Genomic DNA, 21985 nt, shown 5'->3' with positions numbered 1-21985 from the left:
AATTATTCATTTAAGTCCAAATATTCATTTGCTAACTACTTTGGATTGAAAATCTAAATTTTAATCTAAAATCCTCTAAACCTAATGTTCAAAACTAAACGTTCCTTTAACTGTTGCAGTACTACTTCTATCAAAAAACAATAAAAATTTGTGAACTAATATACAAATAGGATAGAAATTGCGATTTTAAAAAGAAATGACCATTTACGTCAAAAGATCCATAGTTCCTCGATTCGCAACAATGGTCAATACAACCATAATCCGAAAACCGTTAGTTCAACAGATCAACGAATTTTGTCCGATATCATTACATTATTGATTGATCGAGACTCTATGGACAATTTGACATAAAAGAATGCCATAAAAGAATGTCTACATCAATCAAAGTTTATTGACAGCATTACTCTAACTTAACAATTGCAGCTAACTTTAACATCAAATAGATTTGGAAAGGATATAGATTTATTTTAAATGCTAATGCTAAGCAACAAATCAATTGTACTATCCTAAAGTCCCACCTAAATCCCACATTGTGATAGTGAAAAAGTCACAGAAGCAGCGGTGTCTTGTGCAATTGTGATATTTTCACTATCGGAGAACTACCTAGTTCACGAAGACAGCTTAACGGTCAACGCTTAAGCCCTGGGGCTGCGGCAAAGCGAGTTCTCGTAGCATGAAGTGGTGTCCATAGTGCTTATAAAAAAGAATGTATACCCAAATTTTAACTAATGCACTAGGATCAAATCATGCCCCTTGACTTTACAAGGCCCAGGGAATAAAATGATTTTATTGACTAATTAACGACTTTTGCTACGTTTTGAACTGTTTATTGAACGGAATGAACCTCGCTTTGGTGCAAGTCGAAGAGAGCCTTTTTGCCAAACAGTATCCGACAGCTTCCCTGGTCGCAAAGGTAGTGCGAATCTCCGTCGTGCTCTTTCGTATGTTCCAGCGCTTGTTTTCTGCAAAGAAAAGTTTAAATTTGAGTTATTTTATTTAAATCTCTAAGGTTATCGCAACGAACCTCGTTTTGAACTTTTTCAAACACTCGCCACAGTGGTAATCCCGTTTGTTAACCTTTCCCGCTGGTTTTTCGTCGCTCTTTGTCCGTTCCGGCTGCTGTTTCCGGTGCAACAGCTGATGCCTCACCAGATTGCGGTTCCGCTTGAAGCCCATGCCGCACTCGGGACAGACAAACGGACGCTCGTCAAGGTGCACCCGCTGGTGGTCATTTAGAATGGTTTTCGAGGGAAACTTCTGATTGCACGTTTCGCACTCAAACTTCCGCTCCAGGTGCTGCATCGTCTGGTGCTGGCGCAGCTCGTTCTGGCTGAAGTAAGCCTTCCCACAGTGGGAACACTTGAACGATTTGCCCTTATGACGACCCTCGTGTATCCGGAACGAGCTGCGATCGGTGAAGGTGCGCGGACAGTGCGCACAGCGGTAGTCTTTGATGTTGAGGTGGATTTTGAGATGCTTCTTGAGCGTGTTCCGGCCGCGATAGACGTTTTTGCAGTAGATGCACTCAACTAGGGGAATCTTCCTGCTTGACCGTTCGACAAACCCGCAAGGTTTCGCTCCCATGGCCAAATCCAGCATCTTCTGCTGCTCCTCGTTGAGATTGTAGGAAGTGCTTTCGCTCGGTTCTTCCAAATCATCCTCGTCCATCATTTCAACGGTTTGCTGTTCTGCAACATAAGGTTGGTCTACCTGCTGCTCAATAACTTCCTCCTCGTCTTCTTCTTCCAGGATTTCATTTTCTTCCGGTTCAACCGTCTCTTCAGCGAGAAACTCCTCTTCATGTTCCAGCTCATCGTCTCGTTCCTGGCTCAAGATCTCTCGTTTGATCTGCCCGTCTACCTCCTCACCCTGGTCCGTCTCCCCTAGCGCCCGTTCCAGCAGCTCGTAGGACCGCACACAGCGAGCCTCAAAGTCCACGTACCGCTCGATCGTGGCCACACATTCCAGGCAGACGTTATTCGGGAATCCGTCGTCGGCGTCAATTTTGGTAAGCAGCACGTCCAGAACCTTGGCGAGTTGTTCGTTGAGCTCGTACTCGCCAGTGAATATCGGAATGCACTGAACGGTGGTAGCTGAGTCCGACAGGCAGAACCGGCACAGCTGGTGGAAGTTGGCGCGGATGAACCGCGGGTCCGTATTCATGGCCGGAAGTTGAGTTTGAATTTTGAAGGAAATTTAAAAAAACTGTCCGTGCCAACTTTGAATGTAAACAACAACTATGTACGGTAAAATGAGAAAAGGAAACAAGTGTCAAGCATTTTAGCCACTTTAGCCCTCTGGTGGTGACTAGATACGGAACGCCAGTACCCCAAACCCAAAATTAAGTAGATTTACCTACATTTAAACGTGTTATTACCAAAATTTCTCAAACGTGCACCCTTTTGTTTCGCATTCCTTCAGAACAAGTCAAACTCTGCTTCGGGAAGGACGCGTTTCGACTTGCAAAGCAACCGGTCGACACTTGAGTCGCGAAAACCTCGTGCAAGTGTTTTTCTTTTCGTTCGCGTTTTTCCGATCAAATTTTAATCGGTGCTGTTAGTAATTTTTAACGGGTAATAATTCTCGTGACGAAAATCTTGTTTGAATTGTGAAATTTTCACGAAATTGCGTCTTTTTTTTCTCGCTTCAGCCCAAACATGGAGGACGACGCCATCCGGATCACGCACTACATCAACCCGCACATGTTCTGGTACAAGCCGGAATCGGCGTACGTGCACAACCTGGACGAGAAGCGGTTCCAGCTGAAGATTGACGAGTACTGCGAGCAGCACTTCCGGCGGGCCTCGTCGGACAGCTACTACGATGGGTTTCCGGGCGAGGTGGGTTTGACGCTTGTTTGAGCTGATTGTGCAAAATCAAAGCAAGCGGGGTGTCCTGTTTCAGCGAGAGTCCATCTTGGCTTCCGAGAGAGAGAAATTGCAAGGCTTGCTTTGATTAACTCTTCCGTTGTTTCAGGTCGTGGCCGTGCTGGACTTTGACCGCAACAAGTGGTGCCGGTGCGTCGTGGACGAAATCATCGAGGACGGGAACCGCGAGAAGCGTTACATTTTGTGGGCCATCGACGACGGAGCGCCGATTCAGTCGTCTTCGCGGTACATCAACCCGTTGCCGAACCATCTCACGTCGGAAGCAACGACCAAGGTGAAGCGGGGATCGATCAAGAACGTTTTGCCGTCGGAGTGCGTTTACGACCCCGCGGAGGACAAAGTGGTCGCGAAGGTCACCAACCGGTGGGACCCGAACGCCGTAACGATGCTGCAGTCGATCATTCAAAACGGAAGCGAAATCCACTTCCGGAACGTGACCCGGCACAAGGTGTGCAATGTGTTGACCCACTTTGGTGACCTGGAGATTGTGACCCGGGGAAGTCACCGGTTTGATGCGACCCGGGTCTTGACGGAGGCACGACGAGCGTACGCGGTCGAGCCCAGAGATTTCATTACTAGTAAGTTAACGATACTTAATTCGTCATGTTATGTTCTAATTTGTTGACATTCTCTTGCAGAACTATCGGAAATTCAGACCATGAGCGAGAATCGCTACAGATTGCCACAGGCGCAGGAAAATGGCAAAAACGGACAAATCAAACAAACCACGCCGGGACGACCGTATCGACAGGAGCGTCCCGAAACGAACAGAATCCGTAACGACCCGCCTTCAAATTTTGAGCTAAACGGCGTGAATGAAGAAGACTTTGACGAGAGTGCCAGTATGATTCGGCCCAACACTACCGGCCGTCCCCGACTGCCACAGCAGCAATCGTACGGGGAAGCAATCCCCGAGAACTCAAACTCCGAAGAAGATTTGTACCCGGTGGCACCGGAACGTACCAACGCAGTCGCTCGGGGCAACGAACGGGCGATCTTTGAGCAAAAGACCCGTCCACCAAACCCGCAATCACTCGGAGATCCTCGCATCAGCAAGTCGCCCACAGAACCACCGAAAAGCAACGGATTCGAACCCTCCAATCGCTCAAACGTAAACTCAATCCTCAACGGCTCTCCCGATCAACAGCCACCCAAATCTACGGTCTCGTTCGCCAGCAAGCTCGAGCTGCGCAAGAAGCTCCGCGCCGCCTCAAAGGTCACGCCCCCGCCCGCCGTTCCGGAAGCGCCGCCCAAGTCCAAGTACGACACCCCGCTCAACCTGATCCCGGCCGGCTTCAACATGGGCAACATTACGTTCGAGAACGGGCGCGCCATGGCCGGCGGAGGCTCGTCCGATTCGTCGGAGCGCAAAGCGAAGCAACCGTCGCCGGGCTTCAAGTTGCGCCAACAGGCGGCCAATTCAAAACCGCAACAGCAGCAGCAACGACAACAACAACAACCGTCGTACGAGAAGCACAACGGAAATGCTGCGGCGGCGGTCCAGCAAGCAAACGGCCGTGACGATGGTTCCAGTGACTACAGTCCAGTCTACATGACCAAGAACACGAGCCGCTTCGATCACTACGTTGAGGAAGAAGCATGGTAAGCACCTTTTGGGAGGCAGGTGGCGGCTGTGCTTCGTTTTTAGTTGAACGCCTTTCTTTTTAACAAGTTTATTTTAACGGTAGCAAACAAGGTTTGCCAATTTAGCAGCGATTCCACGACATTTTTAAAATGCGGTTCCTTAAACACCTTGAAAGGCAAGGTTTCGATTTCACTTGCCTATTCTTCCTTTATCTCGTGTTAGTTTGCAATAGGTCCTAAGCACCAGTTGTAACCAAAGTAGTTTTTCGATTGGTTCTCGTTCAATTTACGAATGATCAACTACAAAAATGCTTTGAATTGTTCATCTACACGTCCTTCAAATCAAGAGTTTTTTTTTGAAAAGGTCCTATAAGCTATTGTCTTTCATATGTTTATAGGACCTTATCAAAAAAATGTCGAGATATGCTCTTTACTGAAAAGCAATAAAAATTCAAGTTGTTTCAGAGATAAAATCAAATTAGTGTTAGTGGTCGTGAAGGCTGTTATGACTGACTAATTATCCCAGATGTAAACAAATTATCACTCACTAAGAGAAGAAAATGATATTTTGAAACAATTCCACTACTCACTTCAATGTAGTACTTTCTTCCTTGGTCACCGTCGCAAACTCCTTGTAAGCTAAAATCCATCGTCGGAGGGACTGTTGAGTCAACATTAGATGCCCGATATAAATACAATATATTTGCGCCTACTAAGTATTATAATTTGCTGGACCTGAAGCAGCATTCAATTACTAATTACTAATATTAAGAGCAGAAACATTAGTTAGAATGGAATTGAACAGGACCATTTAGAATCTTTGTCTCGTGATTTCCAGCAAGGGCATTCTTTTTCTATCACTTCTCGTTTCCCCGATCACGCGCTCTCATCGTTGAGTATTTCGTTCTCTCAGGAAACCGTTATGAATGAGTGCGAGAGGGCGATTTTCAACCGACCAGTTTCGTCTCGGTCAAACACAGTAAAAAGGGGGAATGTTTGTAAAATTGGGAATGAGAGAAAAAAGAAAACCGGGAACCGTAGTGTAGGGGTAAGCGTGATTGCCTCTCACCCAGTCGGCCTGGGTTCGATCCCAGACGGTCCCGGTGGCATTTTTCGAGACGAGATTTGTCTGATCACGCCTTCCGTCGGACAGGGAAGTAAATGTTGGCTCCGGTCTAACCTAGAGGTTAGGTCGTTAGCTCAGTCCAGGTGTAGGAGTCGTCTCTTTGGGTCCTGCCTCGGTGGAGTCGCTGGTAGGCAGTTGGACTCACAATCCAAAGGTCGTCAGTTCGAATCCCGGGGTGGATGGAAGCTTAGGTGTAAAAAGAGGTTTGCAATTGCCTCAACAATCAAGCCTTCGAACACCTAGTTTCGATTAGGAATCTCGCAATCGAGAACGCCAAGGCAATGCTGTAGAGCGAATAATTTGATTTGATTTTTGAGAGAAAAGAAAAATGTCAAACGTCAGGGTGCACTTCTCCGAAGAATGAGCAAATTTATTTGAAATTTAATTTTGTATCTTATATTTGGGTGAAACTTTAGTGTGTTTTATTTGCCTTCCTCACCTCAATAAGGAAAGGCTATGAAATCACTCGAAAATTGAACTTTGTAACTTGACCTCGTAGACCCACCTTCACGTATACATATCGACTCAGATTCAAATTCTGAGCAAATGTCGGTTTGTGTGGTGGGATGTTGATCAACAAATTGTCAAAAAATGATTATCTCAGTACTGGCTGCACCGATTTTGTCCGTTTTGAACTCATTCGATCTGTCTTGAGGTCCCATAAGTCGCTATTGAAAATTATAAAGTTTAGTTAAGTACTTCAAAAGTTATGCTTTAAAAACGATTTCGATTAAAATCCAAAAAAATCTAAAAAGCGGGTTTTGTCGGAAAACCTGTCATGTTCTTAATTTTTGAAAAAGTATTTAAAAAAGCTTTCTAACGAGCCCAAAATATTGAAGATATGACAAAGCTGTTACAAGAAATTAGTAATGAAGCCTAATTTTTTAAACATGGTAAGAGGGAATGATGCTAATTTGAATTTGTTTTATATGAATGTCAGGAAGGCACCAAGGCGTCATCCACAAAGTACGTCACGCTATAGGGGGGGGGAGGGGGGGTTGTCACAAGCGTGACAAAGTGTGACAAGGGGGGGAGCGGGGGTCTGTGAGACTGTGACGTCACGCTAGACTATTTTTTGAATACTGGAAATTCAGTCTTAAAATATATATAAAAAAATTTTAATGATTGATAAACTTTACCGTCATCTGGGGCGAATTCGGACAACAGTCTAAATAGGGACAGCAGGTTTCAGAGCAAGTAAAAAAATCAAATTTGGAAATGGATGTACACATTCCGTTGCTCTGAATCTGGTCTATCATAAACCACTCAAAAATATCAAAATATTGGGCCGCAACATTGCTAAAACAGCTGTCCCAATTCACCCCAGATGACGGTACTCATAAATAAAACACGGTACAAGGCTTTGAGAAACACAGTTTTTAATAATAATTAAATCATCATATTTAAAAAAAATCCAAACACAACCTTTAAAAATAAAATAACTTCCTCGATTGAACACCGAATTAAAAAAATAACCCTACTTTTATAAATCATGCAACAATTGCTTAAGTAAATTTTCAAAACAACCTATGAGTCATGGGTTTCCTAATCAGATAGGACCTTTTGAAAATTTAATCTAGATTGTACAAAAAATCTAGATTGGGAAGGGGGGGGGGTCCGACACAGCGTGACGTACTTTTCGAGGGGGGGTCGGAGCCAGCGTGACAAAGTGTGACATAGGGGGGAGGGGGGGTTAATTTTGGTCGATTTTAGCGTGACATACTTTATGGATGACGCCCAACCACCTAAAGGTATTTAAGTAACGTTTTTAAGATTGACAAAAAGGCTGCTTAAATATTCTACGGAACTGATTTTTTTTTGCCGATTTATTGGTGTCTGAAAAACTCAAAAATAAATAGTTAACCTAAAAAATACTACTTTTTTAATTCACACAAAAACTAAATTTCGTAAAATAACCATTATTGAAAATTACAGAAATAAGTATGCATTAAAATTTAAATTTTTAAAAATATTAAAACTTAAATTTAATGACAAAATACCATCTTTTTAGCTGTTGTACAATTTGGTCAAAATTCACTTGGCAGTATCGCCAATTTTTCTAATAAATCATGTTTATATTTTTCAAGTTTTCGGAAAAACATTTTTGTTTGTAACTTACTCGCATCACTGAGGCTATTAAAGCACCAAATTTCAATATTTTTTTCAATTTTCCAATGTAGAAGGTAAAATTTCTATTAAGAGAGCGATAATTGCAATATTGAATGCGATCTCTTATTTTTATCACCAAACATACTGACCAAGTAAGGCCTGCAAACCATCCTTTTGTTGTCCTGTCACGCAATGGCAGGCAAAAACTCAAATTTCAACCAATTCGTTCAATTCAAGGATCATGTTGTTTTTTTTTCAAATTGTGAAGGACCTATTAGACTATGGCAAACAAACAAAAAAACTTTTTGGCAGTTTGAATGTTTTGTTTGGCAAACTGTCAAACAGTTTGAGTTTGTTTGTTCGCCATAGTCTAATAGCTCCTTGACAATTTGTAGACTAGCATTAGTTCGAAAAAATCAGAATTAGATTCTGAGTCGATGTATACAAGTGAAGGTGGGTCTAGGAGGTCAAGTTTAGAAGTTCGTTTTTCGATTGATTTTATATGTATCCAGATTTTTAAGCGAAGATGGCGTTACGAATGGTGCACGCTCGAAATGTCAAAATTACGCAGTGCTACCAACATTACTAAAAAAGTGTACCATGTATCATGACATCTTTTTTTTCTAATGTTGGTACCACTGCGCGATTAGACATATCGGGCGTGCACATTCGTAACGCCATCTTCGCTTAAAAATCTTTATAGGGACCATCCATAAACCCCGTGGACACTTTTTTGGGAATCTCGAACCCCCCCCCCCCTTCGTGGACAATTGTCCATACAAAAAAAATATTTTTTTGTATGGAGCGTGGACAATCGCACAACCCCCCTCCCCCCTAAAGTGTCCACGTGGTTTATGGATGGTCCCATAGGTGAGGAAGGCAAAAACTTTGGGTGACAAATATCCTCAAAAGTGTTTCGAATATGTGGGATAACTGTATCTCTGCAAATATATTGTTTTTTCATAAATATCAGATAATTTGGTTGCTGAGATACAACCTCTGAAAGAAAAGCAAACATGAAAAATGAATTGCAGATATTTACGTCCATTCAATGAAATACTGGATACTGTTCATTTTTATAAATCTTGTCCTGCAATTGCCAGAATTTTTGAGCTGAAGAAATGTATAGATAGCAGAGCATAGTGTTTTTAAAGAGCAGAAAATGCCCGAAAATCTTTATTCTTTTTATTTGTATTGTTACTTTTTTTATTGCTAAAAGGTCATTTAGGAAACCACTAATTGTGGCAGATGCAGCATCTCTGTTGTAAACTATGAACTTAAAGAAACCATATAATAAACTACTGAAAAAAAAAGCCTTTAGATGTAGCCCTACGTACTGAGTCTGAGTTATATAAAATAAACAAAATTTATTAGCAATCAAATCTGCGTTCAAGTTTTTACTCTATGCCGAAACCTTGAAACAAAAAATAAAATAAAAGAAAAGCAGGGACCCACCACTCCACCCTCCAGGATCCGATAGGACTCGTAGAACCCGGCCACAACCCAAAAACTCAAGTTAGTTCCCATACGTCAGATCCCCACTGCAACCAATGCTTTATCTGTTCTTTTCATCCCCCGCAGCATCCGGTCCAAGCTGACCCACCAGCGACTGCTCGTGCACGGCAAGCGTCCCGTCAGACCCGTCGACTCGCTCGAAAGCGTCAACTTTTGCGCCGACGTGCACCGGGAGCTGGAGGCGATGCGCTTCCGGTCGATCCAGCGCATCCAAACGTACGGCTGGCCCCACATCCTCCGGGGGAACTCGTTCTTTTGCGTGAACGCGGCCGAGACGGGCAAGACGTTCACGTACCTGCCGGCGATCTGCTCGTCCGTGGTGGTGAGTTGGTGTTACGGGTTTTTGCTTGGTGCAATTTGTTGTAACGGTTGTATTTCTTATTGACAGCGCCTGCATGACGAAGATCTTGCCCCGAAGGGAGCTGGCCCGTTGGTGATCATCATGTGCCGGTCGTCCCGCGAGGTTCAGCGAGTGGCCAGCTACTGCAAGCGGATCTTGAACACGTCCATCAGTAAATCTCTGTCGGTGCTGGAGGCGTACGGCGCACGGGACATTCCAAAAGTTTGCGTAAGTTTACTACTAATAGGAGATCAGCAAAACATTTTAACACTATTTCAAATCGTAGAATCTGCTGCTGAACAGCTGTGCAATCCTGGTCTCAACGGCGCCGGCGTACCGTCGCCTCTACGAAAACATGCCCAACGCGTTCGTCCGGGACCGCATTCAGGCGGTCGTTATCGACGACATTGACGTGATCGTGGAGCGATTCGCTCCGGAGCTGCAACTATTGTGCAAAAACTGTGACAAGCCCGAGCTCCAGATGATCGTTACGGCGACCTACTGGAACCCGATGTTTGGCGGCTTTCTGCGCAGGTACAAAAACATGATCATCTGCATCGGGGCGTACCTGGAGGCGGCCATCTACGGCAGGTCGAACCTGATGCTGAAGGTGCTACGGACACATAACGACGCGGACGAGAATCGACAGTGGGACGCGAAGCTGAACGAGGTCGTTAACTTTGTCAAGGAGCACAACTACCAGAACGAGCGTACGCTGGTGTGCTGCAGTGAGCCGTCGGAAGTTTGTGAGATCGTCGAGCGGTTGAAGTCGCAGTCGATTACGCACATGTTCTGCAACGATGCCACGATGTTGACGAAAATGGGTAAGTGTCTAAATGATTAATCTCTTTCTCAAGTTTTAGGAAGCAGACCTTCTACCTGGTGATGATCGTAGAGGAGTCCAACGCCAGCCAACGACAGAATGTAGATTCTTCAATCTGAGCATCATCAACGTGCATAGGGGAAGCGAAGCCGATGATAATGGCGCTTTCTAAGAACATCATGATCGCGAGTACAGGAAGTGTCCAAAACACGATGTCAAGATTGTCATCGGTGACTTAAACGCTCAAATCGCCCAAAAAGAGGAGTTTAGACCGGTTATTGGGAGGTTCAGCGCCCACCAGCAGACGAACGAGAACAGCCTATGACTCATCGATTTCGCTACCTCCCGAAACATGACCATGCGTAGTACTTTGTTCCAGCACAGCCTCCTATACAAGTACACTTGAAGATCACCAAACGACACTTAGACGCAAATCGACCATGTTCTCATCGCTGGTCGGCACTTCTTGAACATAATCGACGTCAGAGCCTATCGTGGTGTTGGTAACAAAGCTGCGCCAACGCCTGTTTGAGGTCAACAAGATCCGGTACCGTCGCCCGCAGCGGTATAATCTGGAGCGACTCAAGGACCCTGAGGTCGCTACCCGGTACGCGCGGGAACTCGAAGCTGCGTTGCCTGACGAGGGTGAGCTTGTCGAAGCCCCTCTGGAGGCCTGCTGGTGCCTTATGGAAGCAGCCATCAACGCAGCAGCATCGAGCGTCATCGGGTTCGACGGAACGGCTGGTTCGGCAAGGAATGTCAGGCGATTTGGGACGAGAAGACAGCAGCGCAGGAAAAGTGTCTGCAGCACAACAACCGTGGGAACATGGAGCCGTACAAACAGTTGCAAAGACAGCAAACCAATCTCTTCCGGGACAAGAGGCGCCGCTTGGAAGACTTGGAGTGCCAGGGAACACCTGGACCAGCTTCATGCCGCGGGCCGAAATGTGCCAAGATAAGGAAGGTGGAATCTTGACGGACGAGCCTGAGGTGATCGAAAGGTGCAAGCAGTACTTCGACGAGCACCTGAACGGCCCAGAGGCAGAGTACCAGGGCGACGGGGAAAACGACGTCAGCGATATGGTGGACGGCGAGGACGAGCCAGCACCCACGATGAGGGAAGTTAAGGATGCCATCAAGGAGCTGAAGAACAACAAAGCATCGGGTAAGGATGGTATCGGTGCTGAACTCATCAAGATGGGCACGGAAATGCTGGCGGCCTGTCTACACCGGCTGATAGTCAAGGTCTGGGACACAGAAGAGCTACCGGAGGAGTGGAGTTATGAGCCCGATCTACAAGAAGGGGGACAAGTTGGAATGTGAGAACTATCAAGCTATCACTATTCTCAACGCGGCCTACAAAGTGCAGTTCCAGATCATCTTCTGCCGTCTGTCGGAGCGAGCAAAGGATTTCGTTGGGACGTACCAAGCCGGTTTTGAGAAGGGGAAATCGACGACGGACCAAATCTTTTTGCTACGCCAAATCCTCCAAAAATGTCGCGAGTACCAGATCCCGACGCACCACCTATTCATCGATTTCAAAGCCGCGTACGACTCGGTCGACCGCGAAGAGCTATGGGAGATCATGTACGAGAACGGCCTGGCCGACTTGAGCGACTGACAGACTCGACTGTAACAGTGCAGCCATAATCTTAACTTTATACAAATACTTTCCCGAAAAAATAGCTATCAATTGACCGCTGGTTCGCTCTTTTCAGACGGTTTCCGCAACTGGGACAAGCAATCGGCCGGCGAAATGCTCGTGATGGTTTGCTACGACGCGATCCTGCCGGATCTGGAGATCTGTATGGCCCAGCACATTATTCACTTTTCGTTGGCTAAATCGTGGACGTCGTTCACGCGTCGGTTTGCGTGCGCGTTTGGCTACTACGGCAACCCTTTCGTTGAGGTCGCGCCAGCTCCCGCTACCCAGCAGAAGAAGAGCAGCGCGTCCTCGCTGATCATGCTGGACGAGAACAACAACGAGCAGCTCCCCACGCTGGTCAAGTTCCTGCAGATTCACAACCACGTGGTGCCGGAGTCGGTGCTGAAGCTGGCCAATGTGAGGATTTGGAGCTTCTTGTTTGAAGGCGAACTAATGGTTTGTTTTGTTGCAGAACATTAGGATTCAGCAAGAAGAGCAGAAGATGGCCGTCGGCAATCCGGTGGATTTCTGTTCCCAGCTGCTCGACTTTGGCAAGTGTCGTAGCAACGGGTGCCGGAAGCGGCACGTGTTCACCACCAGTGATCTTTCGGTCGGAGCGGTTCCCACGACGGGCTTAATCAAGATGAAGATCTACAACATCTTTTCGCCGACGCACTACGCCGTGCGGGTTTTGGAACAGCGGGATTATGGAGCACGCGGGTGGACCAAGGTGAACGACTCGAAGCAGTTCTTCGCGCTGGACCTGTCAATGCAGCAGCACTTTTCGAACGAGGAACGGCACTGTAACCATGGTAATGTGCATTACAACGACTGGTGCGTGATCTTTGACGAGTACAGATACTGGCGGTGCCGCATCATGAGCATGGAACCGAAGAAGTAAGTAATCAAGTTGGTGGGTTGGGATTGAGGACATGTCTAATGCATTCTATCCCACTTTTCAGAGAAAACAGTTCCAGCCGGAGGGTGAAGGTCAAGCTGCTGGACGTTGGTCGTACGCTGGACTGTGTGTCAACGGAACTGCTGCACTTGCCGGACGAGTTCCGTCGGCTGCCAGCGCAGGCCACGGACGTGCGCATCGTGGGCGTCGTTCCGCACGACTTTGAAACCGAGTGGGACAAGCGGGTAACGGCCACGATCCGGGCCTGGATCGAGCGTTACACCGCCAAGGACGAGTTCCACGTCGAGGGCACGGTCCTACTAGCAGTAAAGGACACCGTCTGGGTAGACACGATCCGGCTGGTGGAGCACCTGTCCCAGGTCAACACGGATATCCACGAGATCAACGTAAAGACGGAGATTGTGGGCAACAAGAACTTTGGCGTGACGGACAAGGAACCGCTGGAACTGCTCACGCAGATGGTCGCGGATTGCGAGGCGTTCCGGAAGCGAGCCCGCGATGGTATCTCGTCCGTGTCGGAGGACGAAGGGGACAACCTGAGTGAAAACGCGCCGTCACCGCGGTGCGAATCGGACGTGTTTTTTCGCGGCGACAAGAAAGTGATGGAGATTGACAAACCGGAGGTGATACCGCGGGAACTCCCGAAGGGGCTGCTGCGACCGATGGAGTTTAGCGAAACTGATTCGGACGATTGCGTTTCCGAGGTGGCGGAGAAGGTTGCCGATGAAAACGAGGAGAAGCTTCCGGTTGTTAAGGTCGAAGAGAAGAGTTTGGCGCCCGAGCGGAAGTTCAACGAAGTCTACGACGAGCTGCATAAGGACGAACCCAGCGAAGTGTTTATCTCGTACTATTACGGACCGGACAATTTTTATGTTTGTCGTGTATCACAGTAAGTCAAAAACAACAAGAACGTTCCAAAATGTCGTAACCTTCCATATTCTTACAGATTCAGCCACATTTCGACGATGATCGGTAACTTTACCAAGGAGGAAACCAACTTGGTGCCGCTGGAACAGCCCCAGCTTGGAGCGTACTGCCTCGTGCTGTACGACAACGGGTATCAGCGTGCCAAGATTACCCAAGTTGAGTCGCGTGACATTAGGGTGTTCTTCCTGGATCTTGGCGGCTTCGAGACGTACCTGTCGGTGGACCTGTTCCAGCTGCCGGACGATCTGCTGAAAGCGACGTCGTTTTGTGTAAGTATTTTTGTTTTTACTTTTCAGTTTGGAGCTTGGACTCGGTAACCAAAAGCTGCCGCAAGCTGAAATAACAAATCAACGCTCAAGTTGACCAGGAGGAGGAATTCAGACCGATGATAGGAAAGTTGCGCTCACAAATACACGAATGAAAACGGCCTGCGAATGATCGATTCCGCCACCTGACAAAACATGACCGTACAAAGTACCTGCTTCCAGCATAAACTTCAAAACAAGTACACCTGGAGATCACCAATGACCAAATGCCGAATCCTTTGTCGGCGAATACTAACTATCTCCGTCGGGGTACGAGATCTGATCGATAATACAGCTTGCAGGATTTTGGAAGTGGATCACGTTAAGCAAGAGCTGGAGATCGTAACAGACACGACCCTGCGCCCGGTTATTTGCATTACAACCACGATCAAAATCGGCAGAAGGACGACTCACTGCTGTCTGAAAGTTTTCTACCGCTTTCAGTAGTAACGAGCTCGGGGAGAATCGGACCTGTTTTGCAGAGCAATATCATTGCAGTGGGCGAAGGAAGAGGGAGATTTGTCGAGAAAGATCTTCAATGATTTCTACGGAGCGTTGGACAGCATTCAGTGTGATCCAATCATCGTGCAAGTGGGAAACGTTCGAATTTCTCTAACGGTCCAGGCAAAGTCGACGAAAAAGTGACGACTCAGAGGCGTGGATCCAGCTTCAGGGTGACCATCCAAAAGCAAATAAGAAGAATAAATTAAAGCCCAAGATCCCTGCACAGTCGCATCTTCTGGTCACAGCAGAACTAAGGCGAATGAGGTATGGAATCGTGCGTGAGTTCGAGCTGAACATAAACCGGGCGAAAGTAGGAGGATCCGGCTAAGCCGCCCGAAGAAATTTGCCGAAATCCTGAAGAGCAAATTATATGAAAAAAATGGACTTGATTTTTACTCGTTCTTTTCCCCATTTTTAGGCCATCAAAGCCGAAGTGGCGTGCTTGCTGCCCCGCGAGGAAGGCGAACCGGCAGTGTGGAGTGCCGAGGTCAGCGATCGTATCTACGACGAAGTGTTGGCCAACTACGAGCGGTTCAACGCGGAGGTTATCGAGCGAACGAGCCGACCCCCGGTCGATGCGCTGGTCCATTGTCACACCTATCGGCTGTTGTTGTCCGGGCCGGAACCGGAACCGGTGTCGTGGCTGTTTGACGATGTCGTGGAGCGAGGGCTGGCTCGGTACATCGAGGAGGAGCGACCGAATGCGATCGACTTTAACTTCGACGATGATGAGTTGAAGGAGCTGTTTGCGCCGAATGGTGCGAACACGCAGCAGCCCCAGCTGCGGCCGGCGGAGGAAACGGATGATTCTGGGACGAGGATTGAGGAGGTGGTGGAAACGAAGGCGGCGGAGCAACCTCAACCGAAAATGTCTTCCAAGTTGGCGCTGCTGAAGCAGCGACGACTGCGAAAGAAGAAGTCCTCCTTGAACCCGTTGAACTACCCCCGGTTAAAGTGTGAGTTCCGCAGTCCGAAGACGATGTGGCGCCAGGATGCAGCGTTGGTGGTGATTCGGGTGTCCGCGCCGGAGTACGTCAAGTACGACCTGACGATCGACGCCGACTCGGTGAAGCTGTGCTACGTGCACGAAGGCGAGAAGTATCTGTTGTCGGTGGTGCTGTTTGCCGCGATCCGGCCGGAACACGCGATCCACGAGGTGCGCGGACTGTCGATCATGATTCGGTTGGTGAAGCTGGTGCAAACGCTGCAGTGGCCCTCGCTGATGCGGCAAGGTGACAAGGTACCATGGCTGCAGCAGAGTTTGGAGGTCCCGAATTCGGACGAGACCGATTGTACGGAAGGGTTCGATCGGGCCCAGCCGACCGTGCCCAATCTGGACATGTCCGACGACAGCTTGAGTGATGAGCCGGACTTTAGCGACCAGTACGATCCGTTTGACCCTATTGTAGATGAGTATTTCCGACGGGATGACTAGAAATTCCAAAAGGCCATTTTTTTGCTGGTTAAAGCTATTTTTAAAGACGGATAAGGAAAGGTTTCTAAAACCTGACGATCGTTGAAACAACGTTGGTACAATACAAAGCAAGTGATCTTACAGGTTGGACTTGTCATCTAGAAGAAAGAAATCCCAACTCAATTCCAAATCTTTATAAAACTGTAAAAAAAGTAAAAAACACAATAGTTATTCATCTTCTAAGTGCTAGTAAAATATTCAACTCTCTATTTCATGTTCAACAACTTTTTGTACTGCTCCAGAATGGTCGCTTCCTCGACCAGCGGCAAGTCCAGATACGCCTCGCTGTTGCTGTCGATGTCCTTGGAGAAGCTCTTGTACAGAATGTCCATCATTTCCTTTTTGGCAGCATCGGCGTCGGATTTGGCCTCATTTTTAACTTTCTTCCGTGACGGACCAGCCGGGCAACCGTCTTCCGTCGTTGCCAAAGTCGGTTCCGCCGAAGAGGATGAGGAGGTTGAAGAGGAAGCCCTGGACGATTCCATGCTGACTGTAGCGAGCAGCGAGTCGTACTCGTTGTTCTCGCGAGCGGTGACCAAAATCTCAACCGCTTCGTCAAAATTGTTGAGCGTTTGTTTCAGGACCGCTTTTGCTACTTCTTCGTGGAAGCCCAGATCGACCAGCTTGGCGGTAAGCTTCAGACATGGTTCGATTGCAGCGGCCAGTTCCGTCTTGAGCGAGTCTGGCTTCGACTGCAGATCGTTTAGTGCTTCCACCAGGTCATTGTCGTTTTTGCGCAGTGCAACTGCGGCCAACGACTCGGAAAAGCCCATCTCGACGAGCCGGTCAACGAGCTCGATGTTGATGCGGTTCTCATCGGTGTGGCCGATCCGTTTGTAGATGTCCCGTTCGCGTTTGGACTTTTTCTCGTTGGCCGTAACGGTCTCCCGACGGCTGTTGATGAACTCGATCGCGCTCTCCAGGTTGTTGGAGCAGGCCCGCAGTGCGATGCGCGATTCGGTGAGCTCGAAGCCACAGTCCAGCAGGGTCGAGAGAGCGCCGTCGTCAACGCGCAGTGACTGCAGCTCGGTTTCGACCACCTGGAACATGATCTCCGCTTCTTCGCGCTTATTCTGGTGGAAGAACAGGACGGCTTTGAGGAGGTGAAGACGCAACAGCAGAGCCTTCTCGCTGCACTGCTGCGTTCCCTTGATGGCAGTGACACGGCGCATGTTGTCGCCATAGCTTTGGCGGAACTTGTCCTCACACAGTCGCAGTCGTTGCTCGGCGTCTGGCAGTTGGTTGATGTTCTTAAGACACAGATAGGTCCAGGCAATGTCCAGGTTTAGCAAGGCATAGTTGTCCACGACATTCAACAACTGCGAATTGCACAACCGGAAGTCGCTGTCGGCTTCCAGGAAAAGAAGAAGGGCTTCTTCGAAGTTTTCCTTTCGGAGAGCGGCCTTTCCCTTCTCGTACAGGGTCAGAGCCATCAACAGGGCTTTCTTCTCGGCCTTGGGCAAATGCAGCGCGTTGCCATCTTGGTCTTCAAGCTGGAAAAAAAGTTTGTTCTGTAGTCTGACCTTAATTTATAGTCAAATTTTCGAACTACATAGTAAACTAGACTGTGGAGTCGGAGTTGACAAATCTTGAGAAGCCGAAGTAGGGGAAATCTACCCATTTTAATCCTAATAAGCGGTCGTGTTTGAATGATGCTGGATAATCTAGAGTCTCCCTTGAATTTTACTAAAACCAAGTACACCAACGAGTAGAGCAAGTTTTTGTGAACATTTCTGTTTATTTTCACTTTCACTAAAAGTTATTCTATTTCTTTACCAAGCATTTAACAAAAAAATCCCAAGGGTATTCTAATCGAGGCGAATGCATTGGGCCACGCCCATTTTTCTAATATCGGCTTAGTTCTTTTTCTTCCAACACTCTGTCGAGTGTTGCCATTTGCGCTGACAGTTCAAACGAACACTCACGAAAAGTGGCATTTATAGGAAAGTTTCCTGGCATCGCTGGCTGTGCTGCTGGTGGTGTTGACGGCCAGCCTTTGTTCTTTTTTGCCTTCGTCTCTCGCTCGGTTTTCTTCAGCCTTCGTTTGGAATGCAAAGTGAAAATTGAAACGTCAAACGACTTGGCGCGTTTGTTTTTTTTATGGCGCTTGCTAATTTATTACATTTTTCGGGATTATTCTTCAAGTGAGTGCCTTACTAATGATCAAAAGAACATGTTGCCGGTAGTTGGAAGCAATTTCATATCTTAAGCGCCGTGAAAAAGTAAGCGAAAGAGAAAAGTTAATTTTGGCGATATTCATTAAGCGTTTGAGGGATTCTCGTGTGTGTCACTGTGTGTGCCAACAAAATGATGAGAAGTGGTCTCGCAAAATACAAATTATGATCAAAAGTGCATTAAATGTGATCTTTTTGGCCAGTAAGTGGCATACATTTGAGTGCTTACTCGAGGCGGTGCTGTTGCTGGTAAGTTTATAGCCCAAATAGTATTTTTGGAGCTTTAATCGAACATCAAACTCTCCATATGACGAAGATAGGTGTTTGATTGGAAAGGGTAGATTTCCCCTAGTTTTAGAAAAGTTACCCGACTCAACAGCCCTCTTCCAAGTACCGAATTTCCAATCGTTTTCCTTTGAACATCGCCCTTCACCGACTTACGCTCAGAAAATCCGACCGATCGTTCGCATCGATGATCTTCTCGGCATCCGATCGGATCTTGTGGACCCGGTCAAAGGTGGTGCTCTCCTGTTGGGCCGCCTCCGCGCTTTGCATCAGCACCAGTGCCATCACCGTTGCCCCGTTGCGGACGTTCTGCTCAGCCAGGGTTCGATCCAGTTGAAGCACCTTCCCGGCGGAAACCAGCTTAATCCTACAAAAACAATTCAGTAAAAAGTGTGACCCACATCGACATTTCACCCTGCTCACCTCCCAACATCCACCTGAACCTGTGCGGCCACCAGCGTGGCCAGTTCCCGCGCCGGATCGGCCGTTTTGCATTTCACGTCAAAGTGACGATTGGCCGCACCCTGGGTGGGGGCCCTGACCCTCAACGTCGCGACGCCGGTCCGCGTAAACTCGTCCTTGCTCTTCAACCTGTCCAGAGCATTCTGCTGCAGCTTCCGGAGCGCGTGAAGGCAATCTGCGGTGGCGACGTGGCTCAATTCCTCGTGGAATGACTTGGCCAGTTTCTGTGACAAAGGGGAAAATCCCCAGAAAGGGGCAACCATTTGCATTATTCGCACTAAACTGCTCATATTAATCCAATAAAATAGAAGTAAATGGGATGACTCACCTCCAGCTCCGGCTCGACCGGTCCCAGGGTGGACGGATTGTAGAATGGAAGCTCCCAAAGTTTTACATTTTTCTCGTTCAGTTTGGCACGGATTTGGATCACGTAATTCTCGTCCTCCAACTCGGTGGTGGTCATGGTCACTGGCGAAAAATACTTTTTTTTTACTGCTGCTCGTAGATTCCGGGATTCGGACGGGAGGATTTCACAACGAAAACTAAAAACAGCGACGTAGATTTTTGCGAAACGACGAACGTCCGCCGTGTTTCCTGTTCTTTCCTGGAAAACAGATCAAAACAAACTGAGCAGAGCAAAACACACAAAGGAGAAAAATGGCTTGAGTAACTTTTGGAAATGGCTAAAAAACGAATATTAATTCATCACGGATTTAATAAAAAAAATTGTTAATATTGTACTGATAATTTATCAAATAATTTTTAAAGATAAGATTCTAAAAAAATTTAAGTATAGTTTACACTCTTTTAAAATATTCTACTAAAAATAAAAGAAAATGCAGAGAAATTATTGCAGTTTTGGTCGAGGGGTGATGTAAAAAAAAGAGCGACTGCAAACTGCAATAATCTGAAGTCGCGCGCGTGCGTTTATGCACGATTACGGAAATCTGCTCAGATTGGGAGCACCACGTGGTCGGACGCGTGTGGAAGCTTATTGCGCGTATTGCCCAAAAAGACACGCGGCATATATTGCACTAAAAGTGCAGAAAATCGATATGTTAATCTTTCGGGTATAATTAATTCAATAATTCAAAAGTGAATAAAATGCATTTTATTTATCTTGATATGTAAATCTTTCGTGTGTGTGTGTGTGTGTGGTCCAATCCAATACCCGCTAACCGGTAGCGAAATTATGGGAAAGTATAGTTTGTATCAGACTTTGTATATGCCGAATGCTGATACAACTTATCTCAGTCCCGGGTATTAGGTGGTGATAGCCCTCGCGCTGCTTCCAACGACCCGTTTCAGAATGACAGAGCTCCTTGCGGTCCAATTCCGAGGTCGCTGGGCATTGTTCGGCCCCGCCTAAACATAGAAGCAAGCATCTGAAGGAAACTCGATCTATATTTAGACTTCCAATCCCCTCAGGCAAATCAGGGATCAGCGCGTATTTAATATGAGAAGATAACATGTTTCAACACTACGGATCAATTCACTGCCAGAGTGTAAACCTTCTGATGGCCGACTGCTTAGCGTCCCAGACCACCAATCCAGAGGTGTGAGTTCGAATCCCACCTGATTCAATTTCGTTTTTGTTCATATTCAAAGTTCAAATTCCTGATTCCAAATTTCAAAGGTACCGACCGAGATTTGATCCCTGAACCTTCTGCTTGTGAGGCAGAAGCCGTAACCATTAAGCCACGGAGCCGGTTTTATCTTGATATGTAAATCTTTCGGGCCCAATAACTTTCCAACTCTTACCCATTCTTGGAACTAAGTTCTTCATTAAATTTGAAAAAAAAAGAACTTTTCCCGAAGACACCCGTGGTGATTATTGCATTCGATCGTAATTTCTCGACTCACGATCGAGATTTCTCGATAGTAAGATTACGACTTACCATCGACAAATCTCGATCTACCATCCACAAATTACGAAAATCACAATTAATTTCTATTCAATTTCAAACAATTTAAAATACTTAAAAAAAACTAAAAAAGAATCAAAAATTTCAAAAAATTCAAATCTGAAATTTTTGAAATTTATGAAAATCAAACGAGCTTAAAAGATTAAAATATTCAGAAAATCAGAAATGTTCAAGTAAAAACAAACTGAAATTGAATTGTAAAATTAAATTGGACTCTTTAATAAAAAATAAAATAAAATTTGAAAAACATAAAATATGACATTTAAAAAAAAATAAAACTGTACCATTCTTAGGATTTGTCAATATTATTATATCGAATACAAGATTATTGATACGTCTGTAATTTTCAAAAAAAATATCTAATTATTCGCTCTACAGAATTGCCTTGGCGTTCTCGATTGTGAGATTCCTACTCGAAACTAAGGGTCCGAAGGCTTGATTATTGAGGCAATTGAGGTTTTGCAGCGCGACTGCGTTTCAAATGTAGGTGGCGCCAAAATGAGGTTACTTGCCTAAAGTCGTATGCCTTTCTGTCGATTAAAGAACAAAATCGCTTATTTCTCATGATTCCCTGCATCAATCTTCATGAAACTGGTTGCAAAAGACGAGAAAAATTTTTTGCTTTAAAATAATGAACATCAACTTTTGGGCGCGCAAAAATTTGTGATCTTTTTCTTTAAAAAACATGTTTTGGAACACGAAAAAATGAGTTTCCCCGTATATATCAATGAAATAAACAGTTATATAGTTGATAACAGATGTGTTAACGTATATTCAACAATTTGTATTGATTTTTGACAGACTTTCTTGCCAAATAGTCCAAATTACTATCTTTTTCTAAATCTACAGTTTTCTCATAGAAAAATCAAACAAATATTGGAAAGTTATACACCAAATTGTTGGAAATAATTTTTCTCATCCGAATCCGGCATAAGTTTTATAAAAATGTTGATTAGGAAGGAAAAAACACATTTTTTCTA

General features: G+C 46.1%; 3 protein-coding genes across 3 annotated transcripts; 1 reads left to right on the top strand and 2 right to left on the bottom strand.

Moving 5' to 3' along the window:
* Nucleotides 1–811: 811 nt before the first annotated feature.
* LOC6036913 (zinc finger protein 577) lies at nt 812–2239 on the bottom strand. Its single transcript, XM_001846836.2, has 2 exons — nt 1025–2239; nt 812–962 (listed from the first exon to the last, which is right to left on the bottom strand). Exons 1-2 carry the CDS (start codon nt 2161–2163, stop codon nt 827–829), a joined length of 1275 nt encoding a protein of 424 aa, XP_001846888.2. The 5' UTR covers nt 2164–2239; the 3' UTR covers nt 812–826.
* A 172-nt stretch (nt 2240–2411) lies between these two features.
* LOC6036914 lies at nt 2412–16240 on the top strand. Its single transcript, XM_038251609.1, has 12 exons — nt 2412–2573; nt 2651–2840; nt 2977–3466; nt 3527–4490; nt 9289–9544; nt 9611–9790; nt 9849–10386; nt 12104–12447; nt 12503–12927; nt 12993–13838; nt 13896–14145; nt 15104–16240. Exons 2-12 carry the CDS (start codon nt 2658–2660, stop codon nt 16118–16120), a joined length of 5493 nt encoding a protein of 1830 aa, XP_038107537.1. The 5' UTR covers nt 2412–2573; nt 2651–2657; the 3' UTR covers nt 16121–16240.
* A 37-nt stretch (nt 16241–16277) lies between these two features.
* Nucleotides 16278–19724, bottom strand: LOC6036915 (NEDD8 ultimate buster 1). The gene is made up of 4 exons (XM_001846838.2): nt 19409–19724; nt 19042–19304; nt 18775–18985; nt 16278–17652 (listed from the first exon to the last, which is right to left on the bottom strand). Exons 1-4 carry the CDS (start codon nt 19541–19543, stop codon nt 16366–16368), a joined length of 1896 nt encoding a protein of 631 aa, XP_001846890.2. The 5' UTR covers nt 19544–19724; the 3' UTR covers nt 16278–16365.
* Nucleotides 19725–21985: the final 2261 nt, after the last annotated feature.

The sequence above is a fragment of the Culex quinquefasciatus genome, chromosome 2, assembly GCF_015732765.1.
Source record: "Culex quinquefasciatus strain JHB chromosome 2, VPISU_Cqui_1.0_pri_paternal, whole genome shotgun sequence".
Classification (NCBI taxonomy): domain Eukaryota; kingdom Metazoa; phylum Arthropoda; class Insecta; order Diptera; family Culicidae; genus Culex; species Culex quinquefasciatus.
The sequence above is the reverse complement of the archived record's forward strand: the minus strand, read 5'-3'. Positions and strand labels throughout refer to the sequence as shown.

Bases quoted from the DNA above. Each gene is read 5' to 3' on its own strand.
- LOC6036913 (XM_001846836.2), bottom strand. From the start codon at position 2,163: ATGAATACGGACCCGCGGTTCATCCGCGCCAACTTCCACCAGCTGTGC. The intron at 963-1,024 runs GTTCGTTGCGAT...TTTTCTTTGCAG, and splicing joins TTGAAAAAGTTCAAAACGAG to AAAACAAGCGCTGGAACATA.
- LOC6036914 (XM_038251609.1), top strand. From the start codon at position 2,658: ATGGAGGACGACGCCATCCGGATCACGCACTACATCAACCCGCACATG. The intron at 3,467-3,526 runs GTAAGTTAACGA...ATTCTCTTGCAG, and splicing joins GCCCAGAGATTTCATTACTA to AACTATCGGAAATTCAGACC. The intron at 9,791-9,848 runs GTAAGTTTACTA...TTCAAATCGTAG, and splicing joins GGGACATTCCAAAAGTTTGC to AATCTGCTGCTGAACAGCTG.
- LOC6036915 (XM_001846838.2), bottom strand. From the start codon at position 19,543: ATGACCACCACCGAGTTGGAGGACGAGAATTACGTGATCCAAATCCGT. The intron at 19,305-19,408 runs GTGAGTCATCCC...CCTTTGTCACAG, and splicing joins CGGTCGAGCCGGAGCTGGAG to AAACTGGCCAAGTCATTCCA. The intron at 17,653-18,774 runs GTAAGTCGGTGA...CTTTTTTTCCAG, and splicing joins ATCGGTCGGATTTTCTGAGC to CTTGAAGACCAAGATGGCAA.